This window comes from Stegostoma tigrinum, chromosome 22 (assembly GCF_030684315.1).
Source record: "Stegostoma tigrinum isolate sSteTig4 chromosome 22, sSteTig4.hap1, whole genome shotgun sequence".
Lineage (NCBI taxonomy): Eukaryota > Metazoa > Chordata > Chondrichthyes > Orectolobiformes > Stegostomatidae > Stegostoma > Stegostoma tigrinum.
The window spans coordinates 37,403,676-37,416,878 of record NC_081375.1 but is presented as its reverse complement, the minus strand read 5'-3'; the positions used below and the strand labels follow the sequence as shown (position 1 = coordinate 37,416,878).

The following is a 13,203-nucleotide window of genomic DNA, read 5'->3' as shown; positions in this document are numbered from 1 at the left end:
TGTAATCTATAAATTAACATTGCCTTCTGCCCACATATCCTTCACAATTTCTGTAGAGTTGGGAATTTGTAAGTAAAGAAAAATGGATAGTCAAGTATTACTTGGAGGTTATTTACAGTACGCTGCCCCACTAGACTCTACAAAATGTAAATTTTCCAATATTCTGCTTCTATTTATGAGGCACTGACACAAATCTGACTCAGCCAAGTGTCAAATGGGGCAAGTAACATTGGCAGCAGGAACCATATCTGTGAATCTGTCAAACATTGGAAGTCTTATGCATTGAATACATATATATTCAAAAACGTGCATATTGTGCATTTGGGCATTTTTCAAATATAGGTCCCATGCGGGACTAACAATTTTTAGGAGAAATGAAATAAGGAAATTTCAAAGCCATTTCACATGCAAAGTAAATGAAACATGGAATACTGTACGTAGGAGAAAGGTGACACAAGTTGATTACAGGTTATTTCAATACAGCCACCTTCATTTGTACACATGCCCCCAAATTACTAAAAGGTCATAGTATCACTTTAGAAAGTATATGTTTGCACCAAACATTTGATCTGGACTATTCACCATTTACATTAATATTTCAGGCAAATCAAATGTCCCGTTTCAATTATGATCTGTTAATATGTGCAATGGTCAGAACGGAAATTGTAAACCATTAGAGAAAATAAAACTGTCTTAGTAACTGCACTTATATTAACAGGTGCCTTTTGTAAAAGGCAATACATTTGGACTTGAAATAAATAGCGAAAAGTAGACAATTGTGATGTAATTATATGTAACATTATTTAATTCCCTATTCACTCTTTTTACATGTTAATTTAACATATGGTTGTGCAACTGTGGAATTTAGATGACCAGATTGTCAAACATATCCAAATCATTTTAATTCAGTTCATTATAAAAGCATTTTATCTGTGCTACCATGACAACAGCAGTCTGTATGCAGAGAACACTGACTATTCATGAAATAAGAAAATTACATACATCTTGCAATCCTGTGACAACACAGAATTTAATTCTAAAAAATTGCAAATATATTTTGCAGAATTTCTAAACATTTATAAATTGGGGCTTAGAACATTAGTTTGGGGCCAACTAGATGTGACATTTAATAATTATCTTCAACTGATCAGTAGCTTCATAACGCAAATTATTTAGATGGATCTGCTTACAGTTCAAATGATGCAATCTGTCTCAAAAGGAGGTGTATTCCCATTGTGTAGGAAACATGTTCCTCAATCATTGATTCTATTTAATTATGTTTGATTGTTGTTTCAGCCAAAAGTGACAGCTGTTTCCAATTCAAATACTATATTGGAATTTTACTATCCATCTACTGGCAGAGATAGTCTGTTTTATTCATTTGTTTTTGTTCAAGAGATAGTCTACACTTCAGAAACGATATATTCGCCTTTTGACCTTACACTGCATTTTGATTAGAATGACTTGGAGCTAAAAGACTCAAATTGAGGAAGATTACAGATTGGGCTTGTGTTCACTCAAGAAGATTAAGTGATGATATAATTTAAATATTTAAGATGAGTAAAGGATTTGACAGAACAGAGGACCATTTTTTTCCCATGACGGGAGAATTCCAGAAAAATGGATCAATCTTAAAATAAGAGCAAGTCACCGAGAAGTGATATCAGGAAGTCTTCATCATGCAACATTAGTGGAAACTGAAATACTCCCTCAAAACCAATTGAGGCAAAGACGTTTTAAATTTCAAATTTCATTGCTAGTCAAGTCGATTAAGTGATATAAAACCAAGGCAGGTTAATGAAGTTAAGAAGCAGATCAATCATGATCTAAACTTAAATTGGAGAATTGGTTCAAGAGGCTAAACAGGTTGCTCCTACTCCTAGATAATAAAATGTGAGGCTGGATGAACACAGCAGGCCAAGCAGCATCTCAGGAGCACAAAAGCTGACGTTTCGGGCCTAGACCCGAAACGTCAGCTTTTGTGCTCCTGAGATGCTGCTTGGCCTGCTGTGTTCATCCAGCCTCACATTTTATTATCTTGGAATTCTCCAGCATCTGCAGTTCCCATTATCTCTGCTCCTACTCCTAAATTGCTCTGTTTTTGGGAGGGCTTGCATTCCAAACGATGAATTCAAGGCATGACTGCTGTCATTTGAGTTCAATAAACGTAGTACACAGGAATTGTGGAAAATTAATCTTCAGATCTACAAGATGACAACTTTTCAAGCAGTTCTGTGCTACTTCAACCTTCTATGTTCCCAACATAAGTTCTCCCCATCCTTCTTAAAAAAAAAATTGAGAATCCAGGATAGTGCTATTCTATTCTAGTGAAGATTGCTGGTGAAATCCTTGATTTTGCCAATCATTTTTGTCTGCACAACGTATCCTATTATTTTCCTATTCAATCAAACTAATGCTTGAAGTTAAATTTAACATTTTTAAAATTTTACCTTACATAAACTGAGCAAATTGGCAAGATGAGCTTTCAAATTGTTATGGTACTTGATTGAAAGGGCTATATAACCTGAAGTACCTAAATAGTTAGAATTGTGTGAAGTACCTGAAGTACCTGATAGCCCTTTCAATCAAGTACCATAACAATTTGAAAGCTCATCTTGCCAATTTGCTCAGTTTATGTAAGGTAAAATTTTAAAAATGTTAAATTTAACTTCAAGCATTAGTTTGATTGAATAGGAAAATAATAGGATACGTTGTGCAGACAAAAATGATTGGCAAAATCAAGGATTTCACCAGCAATCTTCACTTTCAATCAGCTAGCCAAATCTTTGACAGTTGAATACAAGTCAAAGAATGTTCTGATCAAATCACTGTGATTGATTGATTGATTGATTGATTTATTGTCGTGTGTACCAAAGTACAGCTTTGTTTACAAGAAGATCATAATAAGCAAGGATGTACAGATCAAAAAGATATAGACCGATGCATTCAGGTTACATTACATTGATTTTTGCCTAGTGCACGCCCACTGTTAGCAAGATTGACATTATTTGAGGCTTGAGTGTTCTGGTTAGAGTGCACCTCAAGTAATATATTCAACTCCCATTGCCTAAGAAATGAGAGAAACCTTCAGGTTAACCATAATATTAATCTCAGACTCGAAGGTTACAGCTAGAAACAGAAACTGGAAAAACTGAGTTTGTCAATCTACAAGAAACTGAGATGTGATCTTATGGAGATGTATGCAATAATTGAAAGATAAATTCACAGCATTAAATTTATTTGCAGATGAGGAGAGTTTCAGACTCGTGAAAGGCAATATAGGATTGATAAAATTATCTATTTTTCAAACAAAGTTTAAGGGAATAGACTACTTAAGAACAAAGGTGGCAAAAGCCCTAGAATTATTGGAGATACTCAAACTGTAGCATCCAACCGAGAAGTACTGGCAACAGTTGTATGACGTTGCTAGATTAGTTAACAAAGACTCACTAGATTCCTTCATTTGTGATTATTTTGAGATTGTGTCTTGTGACTATGTTAAATATACGAAGGGAATACTTTTGTATAAAGAAATTCATCACAACTTTAATTTGTATACACAATTTGTATATTTTCAGAGTTTATCTTCAGTTCCCTCGTTTCTGCTTTACTCCTAAACTTTACACAGATGAAGACAATAATGTTCTTTAATAGCTGTCATAGAGTCAGAAAGATCTACACACAGACAAAGGCCCTTTGCCGAGTGCATCCATGCCATTCAAAAACAACCACCCACCGACTCTCACCCCATTTTTCACAATTTAACCCATAGCTTTGTATGCCTTTGCATCGCAAATTCACATCTAAATACCACTTAAATGTGATGAGGATTTTTGCTTCTACCACCCCTACAGCAGACTTCTAGATTCCTACCACCCTCTGGGTATAAAAACTTTCCCTCATGTCTCCTTAAATGTGTCCCCAGTCGTTTGATCCCTCCATCAAGGGGAAAAAGTCTCTACCTGTCTACCCTATCTATCCCTCTCATAATTTTATACATCCCAGTCAAGCCCTCTCTCAATCTCTTCTATTCCAGTAACCCAGTCTGTCTAATCTCTCGTCATAACGGTAAGTCTCCAGCCCCGGTAACATCCTCATAAATCTCCTCCGCACTGTCTCTAACACTGTCACATCCATTCTAGAATGTGGACTCCAGAACTGCGCACAATACTCTATAGCAGGTTATTTAGGCAGTAGCTAGAGTTCCCCTGCTACTAAATGCTCTGTCCTGACTAATAAAGTCAAGTCTACCATATGAGTGATAATGGGAACTGCAGATGCTGGAGAATCCAAGATAACAAAGTGTGGAGCTGAATGAACACAGCAGGCCAAGAGCATCCAAGTCTACCATATGCCTTCTTAACCACTTTAGCCACCTGTTCTGATAACTTAAGTGACCAGTGTATATGCATACCAATGTCCTTCAGATCTTTGGAGCTTCCTAAGGTTCTACTGTTCATCATTTATTCCCTTACCTTGTTTGTCCTGCCCAAGTACATAACCACACATTTATCCAGATTGAATTCCATTTGCCACCACTCAGCCCACTTGACCAGCCCATCCATATCCTCCTGTAATCTAAGGCAATCACCATCACTATTTACCATCCCATTAATTTTGTTTCCTCTGCAAACTTAATAATCATCCCTCCTACATTCAAGCCTAAATCATTGATGTAAATAACACACAGCAAGAGCCCCATCACTGAGCCCTGCGGGTCGCATGCAGTGCCATGGTGGCTTTAAAAGATTCAATCACTGATCCAAGTTGTGGACTGCTTTGGAAGTTATTGATGCCAGGAAAATGAAAGGCTGCATTATTGGCAGACAAAATATACAATAAAAAAGCATGTTTACAGAAAGCAAACATTGCTTAACTTTGGGTATTAAGTGAAAATAATTCTATCAGGTAGTAATTAATCTTACAGAACACGCTGATAGAAACTGGTATGTTACTGTAATCTCCTTGTCTTACACAATATTCTATAACGTTGGACTGAGTTACGTAGAACAGAGAACATTACAGGCCCTTCGGCCCTCGATGTTGTGCCGACCTGTCATATCAATCTGAAGCCCATCTAACCTACACTATTCCATGTACGTCCATATGCTTATCCAATGATGACTTAAATGTACCTAAAGTTGGTGAATCTACTACCGTTGCAGGCAAAGCATTCCATTCCCTTACGACTCTCCGAGTAAAGAAACCACCTCTGACATCTGTCCTATATCTTTCACCCCTCAATTTAAAGCTATGCCCCCTCGTGCTCGCCGTCACCATCCCAGGAAAAAGGCTCTTCCTATCCACCCTATCTAACCCTCTGATTATTTTATATGTCTCAATTAAGTCACCTCTCAACCACCTTCTCTCTAATGAAAACAGCCTCAAGTCCCTCAGCCTTTCCTCGTAAGACCTTCCCTCCATACCAGGCAACATCCCAGTAAATCTCCTCTGCACCCTTTCCAGAGCTTCCACATCCTTCTTATAATGCAGTGACCAGAACTGTACACAATACTCCAAGTGCACCAGAGTTTTGTACAGCTTCAACATAACCTCTTGGTTCCAGAACTCGATCCCTCTATTAACAAAAGCTAAAACACTGTATGCCTTCTTAACAGCCCTGTCAACCTGGGTGACAACTTTCAAGGATCTATGTACATGGACACCGAGATCTCTCTGCTCATACACTACTAAGAATCTTACCATTAGCCCAGTACTTTGCTTTCCGGTTACTCCTACCAAAAAGTGTATCACCTCACACTTGTCTGCATTAAACTCCATTTGCCACCTCTCAGCCCAGCTCTGCAGCTTATCTATGTCTCTCTGCAACCTACAGCATCCTTCATCACTATCCACAACTCCACCGACCTTAGTGTCATCTGCCAATTTACTAACCTATCCTTCTACGCCCTCGTCCACGTCATTTACGAAAATGACAAACAGCAGTGGACCCAACACCGACCCTTGCGGTACACCACTAGTAACTGGTCTCCAGGATGAACATTTCCCATCAACTACCACCCTCTGTCTTCTTTCAGCAAGCCAATTTCCGATCCAAACTGCTATATCTCCCACAATCCCATTCCTCTGCATTTTGTACAATAGCCTACTGTGGGGAACCTTATTGAATGCCTTGCTGAAATCCATATACACCACATCAACCGGTTTACTCTCATCTACCTGTTTGGTCACCTTCTCAAAGAACTCAATAAGGTTTGAGGCACGACCTTCCCTTCACAAAACCGTGCTGACTATCCCTAATCAATTTATTCTTTTCTAGATGATTATAAATCCTATCCCTTATAACCTTTTCCAACACTTTACCAACAACTGAGGTAAGGCTCACTGGTCTATAATTACCAGGATTGTCTCTACTCCCCTTCTTGAACGGGGGAACCACATTTGCTATCCTCCAGTCATCTGGCACTATTCCTGTAGATAATGACGAGTTAAAGATCAATGCCAAAGGCTCAGCAATCTCCTCCCTGGCTTCCCAGAGGATCCTAGGATAAATCCATCCAGCCCAGGGGACTTATCTATCTTCACCCTCTGTAGGATTTCTAATACCTCTTCTTTGTGAACCTCAATCCCACCTAGTCTAGTAGCCTGTATCTCTGTATTCTCCTCTACAACATTGCCGTTTTCTAGAGTGAATACTGTTGAAAAATATTCATTTAGTGCTTCCCCTCTCTCCTCTGTCTCCACACACAACTTACCACTACTATCCTTGATTGGCCCTAATCTTACTTTCGTCATTCTTTTATTCCTTAAATACCTATAGAAAGCCTTAGGGTTTACCCTGATCCTATCCGCCAACTTCTCATGTCTCCTCCTGGCTCTTCTGAGCTCTCTCTTTAGGTCTTTCCTGGCTACCTCGTAGCCCTCAAGCGCCCTAACTGAGCCTTCACATCTCATCCTAACATAAGCCTTCTTCTTCCTCTTGGCCAGAGATTCTACCTCCTTCGTAAACCACGGCTCCCGCGCTCTACAGCTTCCTCCCTGCCTGACAGGTACATACTTATCTAGGACACACAGGAGCTTTTCTTTGAATAAGCTCCACATTTCTAATGTGCCCATCCCCTGCAGTTTCCTTCCCCATCCTATGCTCCCTAAATCTTGCCTAATCTCATCGTAATTGTCTTTCCCCAGCTATAACTCTTGCCCAGTGGTATACACCTATCCCTTTCTATCACTAAAGTAAACATAACAGAACTGTGATCTCTATCACCAAAGTGCTCACCTACTTCCAAATCTAACACCTGGCTGGGCTCATTACCCAGTACCAAATCTAATGTGGCTTTGCCCCTTGTTGGCCTATCTACATACTGTGTCAGGAAGCCCTCCTGCACACACTGGACAAAAACTGACCCATCCATAGTACTCGAATAGTGTTCCCAGTCAGTATTTGGAAAGTTGAAGTCCCCCATGACAACTACCCTGTCTCTCTCACTCCTATTGAGAATCATCTTAGCTATCCTTTCCTCTACATCTCTGGAACTATTCGGAGGCTTATAGAAAACTTCCAAAAGGATGACCTCACCTTTCCTGTTTCTAACCTCAGCCCAAAATACCTCAGTTGACGAGTCCCCAAACATCCTTTCTGCAACTGTAATATTGTCCTTGACCAACAATGCCACACACCCACCCCCCCCACCCAACTTTTTACCATCTTCTCTGTTCTTACTGAAACATCTAAATCCCAGAACCTGCAACACCATTCCTGTCCCTGCTCTATCCATGTCTCCGAAATGGCCACAACATCGATGTCCCAGGTACTAACCCATGCTGCAAGATCACCCACCATATTGCGGACGCTCCTGGCATTGAAGTAGACACACTTCAAACCAACTTCTTGCTTGCTTGAGTTAATGAACCGGCAGCTTGCTCTTCCATTATTTTTTAAAGCTGCTAATGAAAACCATGTTATTCACAGCTCTATGCTCTTAAAATTTAGTTAAATAGATTTTACTTCAAAAGGTAGAGGACGAAATATTCTACATTACAAAATTTCAGATGCGTGAAAAGAATTAATATGAAAAACCAAGTCTTCCTACGAAGGCAAATGGCCATTACCATTACCAAAACGGCCTGAGTACTATCTGCACGTGCAGATACACTTGTAATGCAACTCAAACACATGGAAACACGATTCCTCCTCGTTGAAACTTGTTTTTTTTTTCTCTCTCCACTGTCAAGATGGCCTGTCTCACAAGCAAGTGAAAACCAATTTAAATCCTTTTACTAATCACAGATGACAAGAACATGGAATTAATAGAACTTAAGTTTTGTTCCCTCGGTATTTTATTGATCAATAATACTGTATAAAGTGAAGATTCAGGTAAGCCAGTCTTGTGATACTCCAGAATTTCATGCACACACCCATCCATTTCCTAACTTTACGGTGTAATCATTAAGTCAACCCCCCGGCTTAAAATTTAAACCAAGCTCAACAGTCAACTGTCAATAACATAAACTGCTACATTCTACCAGAGTCCAATTAGCTAATAAAACAGAACTCACCTCGTACTGCATACATATTGGTTTTCCCCTTATATTGGTATTCTTGTGAATTGTCCAGATGAGTGCAAGATGGAAAGCTTCAATTTTTTTTTGTTTCTTGCTTCCTTTCTTTCAGTAATACTCAACTTCTATACTACCAAAGAATTAAAATAATTGATTAGTTCCCGGGGACAATGCAAGTCTTCATTCTAGATTTGTTTTTAAAGGAAGTATCCATAATCATTAGGAGGTAGTGCACATGGATTTTATTTGTTTACAAAAAAATTTCAATGTTACTTGATTTAGAATGTTGTCATTTGTCTTAGCTGCTGTAGTGGAATGTCTCAGCTATCAAGATGTGAGCAGAGCTTTCAGAGTTGTTGCTCTGAGGGTCTTCAGTGAGACATTAATCCTTAATTAAAAGATCATTTTTTAAAATTTCAGCTTTTATTTCAGATCATTAACCAGTCGGGGAAAAGCTGTGTAATAATCATGAATTAACAGTGTACTCACTTCATTGGTTATATCCTGCATCTTCAGCCGTTTCCTAATACTGTGCACACTGAATTGAATTGTTGAAGACTGGCACAACTGGTTAAAGATTATAGTTAAATGCAATTATGTTGCTGATGGCCCGCAGAAACTCATAGGTTTACAGTTTTCAGTTGTTAGATCTTTTCTGAAGCTTCGGAATCATTGAGCACAGTGGTAGTACACACAACATAATGGAATGTATTCCTGTGAAGAAATTAGACTTCACAACAACTGTGATGATCACTTAAACCAATGCTGTCATGGATAGATGCATGCGACTGGTAGATTGAAAAGGACAAAGTAGGTTCTTCTCTCTTACTGGATCTCTCAAATCCTGCAATAAGCCCTGTGTAACAGGTATATCCTTCAAGATTTGCCTGAAGTGGTATGTGCTATTGAGCCACTTTTAGTGATGGATATTTAAGTTCCATATCCAGATTGAATTATGTTCTCTTGCCACAACTACTGCTTCTTCCAAGTTTTGTTGAAAATGGAGGAATACTGATCCATCAGCTGAGAAAGGATGGTAACTGATTATCAGTTAAAAGGTTCCTTGACCATATATGATCCGATACTGATCTGGATGGAGTCTGGAGTCAATGTCGAGGACTCACAATAGGCCGTAAGACATAGCAGAAATTAGGCCATTCGGCTGATCGAGTCTGCTCCGCCATTCAATAATGGCTGATAAGTTCCTCAACCCCATTTTCCTGCTTTCTCCCCATAACTCTTGATCCCCTTGATACTCAAGAACCTATCTATCTCGGTCTTAAATGTACTCAATGATCTGGCCTCCACAGCCTTCTGTGGCAGTGAATTCCATTGATTCACCATTCTCTGGCTGCAGAGGTTTCTCTTTATCACCATTCTAAGAAGTCCTCCCTTTACTCTAAGGCCGTGCACTCAGGTCCTCGTCTCTCCTACCAATGGAAGCATCTTCCCAATGTCCATTCTGTAAGTTTCAATGAGATCCACCCTCATCTTTCTAAACTCCAAGGAGCATAGACCCGGAGTCCTCAAACATTCCTCATATGTTAAGCTTTCCATTCCTGGGACCATTCTCGTGAACCTCCTTTGAACCCACTCCAGGACCAGTACATCCTTCCTGAGATATGGGCCCCAAAACTAAACACAATAATCCAAAATGTGGCCTGACCAGAGTCTCATAAAGCTTCAGTAGTACATCCCAATTTATATTCAAGCCCTCTCAAAATAAATGCCAACATTGCATTTGCGTTCCTTGACTACTGATTCAACCTGCAAGTTTACTTTGAGAGAATCCTGGACTAGAACTCCCAAGTCTCTTTGCACTTCAGACTTCTGAATTTTCTCCTCATTTAGAGAGTAGTCATGCTTTTATTCTTCTTACCAAAGTGCATGACCTCACGCTTTCCCATGTTGTACTCCATCTGCCACTTCTTTGTCCACTCTCCTAACCTGTCCAAATCCTTCTGCAGCTTCCCCACCTCAATACTACATGTCCCTCCACCTGTCTTTTTGTATCATCTGCAAACTTAGCCAGAATGCCCTCAGTTCCTTCACCTAGATCATTAGCGTATAAAGTGAGAAGTTGCAGAACACCATTTGTCACCAGCTGCCTTCTTGAGAAAAACCCCTTTATCCCTACTGTCTGCTTTCTGCCATACAGCCAATCTTCTATCCATGCAAGCACTTTGCATCTAACACCATGGGCCCTTATCTTACTCAGCAGCCTCCTGTGTGGCACCTTATCAAAGGCCTTCTTGAAGTCGAGGTAGGTAACATCCATTGGCTCTCCTTGGTCTACCCTGCTCATTACTTCCTCAAATTCTAACAGATTTGTCAGGCATGACCTCCCATTGATGAAACCATGTTGACTTTGCTCTATTTTACTATACACTTCCAAATATTCATAAATCTCATTCTTTACAATCGACTCCAAAATCTTACCTAAGACCGAGGTTAGGCTAATTGGCCTGTAATTTTCCGTCTTTTGCCTTACTCCCTTTTCAAACAGGGATGTCACATTAGCAATTTTCCAGTCCTCTGGGACCCTCCCTGACTCTAGCAATTCCTGAAAGTTCATCATTAACACTTCCACTCTCTCTTCAGCTATCTTTGTTAGAATCCTGGGGTGTAGTCCATCTGGTTCAAGTGGTTTGTCCACCTTCAGACGAATCAGTTTTACTAGCACCTTTTCCTTGGCGATGACCACCGTACGCAGCTCTGCCTCCTGACTCTCTTGAATTTTTGGGAGATAACTGCTGTCTTCCACCGTGAAGACTGATGCAAAGTAATTATTCAGTTCCTCAGCCGTCTCCTTGTTCCCCACTACTATCCCTCCACCATCATTTTCCAGTGGTCCAATGTCCACTTTTGCCCTTTATATATCAAAAGAAACTGTTAGTCTTCATTTATATTACCAGCTAGCTTACCCTCATATTTAAACTTCTCCCTCCTTATTTTTTGTTGCTCTGTGTTGTTCTTTGTAAGGCTCCCAGTCCTCTGGGTTCCCACTGCCCTTCGCCACATTATATGCTGTCTATTTTGCTTTCATGCCATCCCTGACTTCCTTAGTCAGCCACGGTTGCCTCATCCTCCTTGGACCATGCTTCTTTTTCCTAGGAATGGATTTTTGCTGTGTCTCCTGAATTACTCCCATAAACTCGTGCCATTGCTGTTCCATTGTCTTTTCTGCTAGGGTCCTCTTCCAGTCAATTCTGACCAGGTCCTTCCTCATGCCTCTGATTCTATCTTCTCCCTCTCAAATTGCAGGGTAAATTCAATCATTTTATGATCACTGCCTCCTCAGGATTCCTTTACTTTAAGCTCCTTATCAAGTCTGCCTCATTGCACAACACTAAATCCAGTATCACCTGTTCCCTTGTGGGTTCCACTACAAGCTGCTCCAAAAAGCCATCTCACAGACACTCCACAAACTCGTTTTCTTGCAACCCACTACCAACATGATTTTCCCAGTCCACCTGCTTGTTGAAATCTCCCATGATCACTGTGACTTTGCCTTTCTTACACACCTTTTCTATCTCCTGGTAAATCTTGAGCCCCAGCTCCTGACTACTGTTTGGAGGCCTGTGCACAATACACTGATGGTAAATCACTGTATTGCCATCTCTGAAGGATCTGCTAAATTGCAACAGATCGTGTTGAGGCTCTTCTTGTACCACAAACCACAGTGAGAGGCAGAGATGATGAAACGGACTTCAGTCGTCTTTATTCAGAGAACTTCCTATTCCATGGATCTGAGCTTAAGCACGAACTGGAACTATTAATGAGAGTAGAAATGGGTTGTTTTTTGGCCAAATTGTACCAGATACAAAGTACTATATAGTTATCAGATCCTCAATATAATCAACGGACAATTTATTTCTCACAAGGTGTCCTTATTGTCATGTCTAGTGTGGTCATGGAATCTGGGATTTTTGCTGTAAAATATGACTCAAGTGATCTTGATTAAAGTGTGACAAACCTTCCAATTCTGGCAAAAATTTCCATTGTTAGTAAGGAGTTCGCAGGGTGTGCCATTGTCATTTCTGGTGCCTAGACCAACAACTAATGACTTATTCAATTTTATTTTCATTGGAATTTTCTGTAAGATTGATAAACTGAGTAGCTTGTCAATCACATTGACTGGGACTTCAGGCACATATAGCTCAGACCACGGAAAATTGGTGATTTGAGTTTTCTTGGGATTTTCCCCGAAATCACTAGTTTCAACAGATTACAGAAATTATCTTTTAATTGTGAACTTGTGAACATAAATTGGATTCCTCAAAATCTTTCCGGCTGGCATGTTTACTGGTACTCAACAAGATGGTCAAAAAATTAATTTAGAAGTTACCAGATACGTATGGCAAATGATGGCAGCAGCAGACAAATCTGTTTATTGTATTTTTGCATATTCCTCCAGTGAACAAAATATGCAGATATCAGTCAGCAATAACCTGAATAAGCTAACAATTAAACCATATGGATATACCGAAAGCCATCTTGCCTGAACATTAAGCAGCAGACAAATAGAAAAAGTCAATATCTTACAGAAACTAAATCAAAGCTCTAGCAGAGAAATCACTTACAGAATAAAACATATTCTACTGTATTCTTCTGGTTAAACAGACTATAAAACTTGTCAGGAGTCGGCCAGGGCATAAGACAATCCCATTTTCCAGCCCT

The 13,203-nt window shown here is 39.7% G+C and overlaps 1 protein-coding gene across 3 annotated transcripts in view; it reads right to left on the bottom strand.

Moving 5' to 3' along the window:
- The window catches only part of zgc:171844 (uncharacterized protein LOC100151763 homolog), a 78,649-nt gene extending 70,021 nt beyond the window's left edge, over positions 1–8,628 (bottom strand). Inside the window, exon 1 of one of the 3 annotated variants that reach the window (XM_048555419.2) lies at positions 8,521–8,628. In XM_048555419.2, coding sequence (XP_048411376.1) covers positions 8,521–8,536 — 16 coding nt within the window. In that variant the 5' untranslated portion in view covers positions 8,537–8,628. The remainder of the gene's footprint in view (positions 1–8,520) is intronic. The other 2 variants (XM_059653785.1, XM_048555422.2) reach the window with 2 other exon arrangements.
- Positions 8,629–13,203: the final 4,575 nt, after the last annotated feature.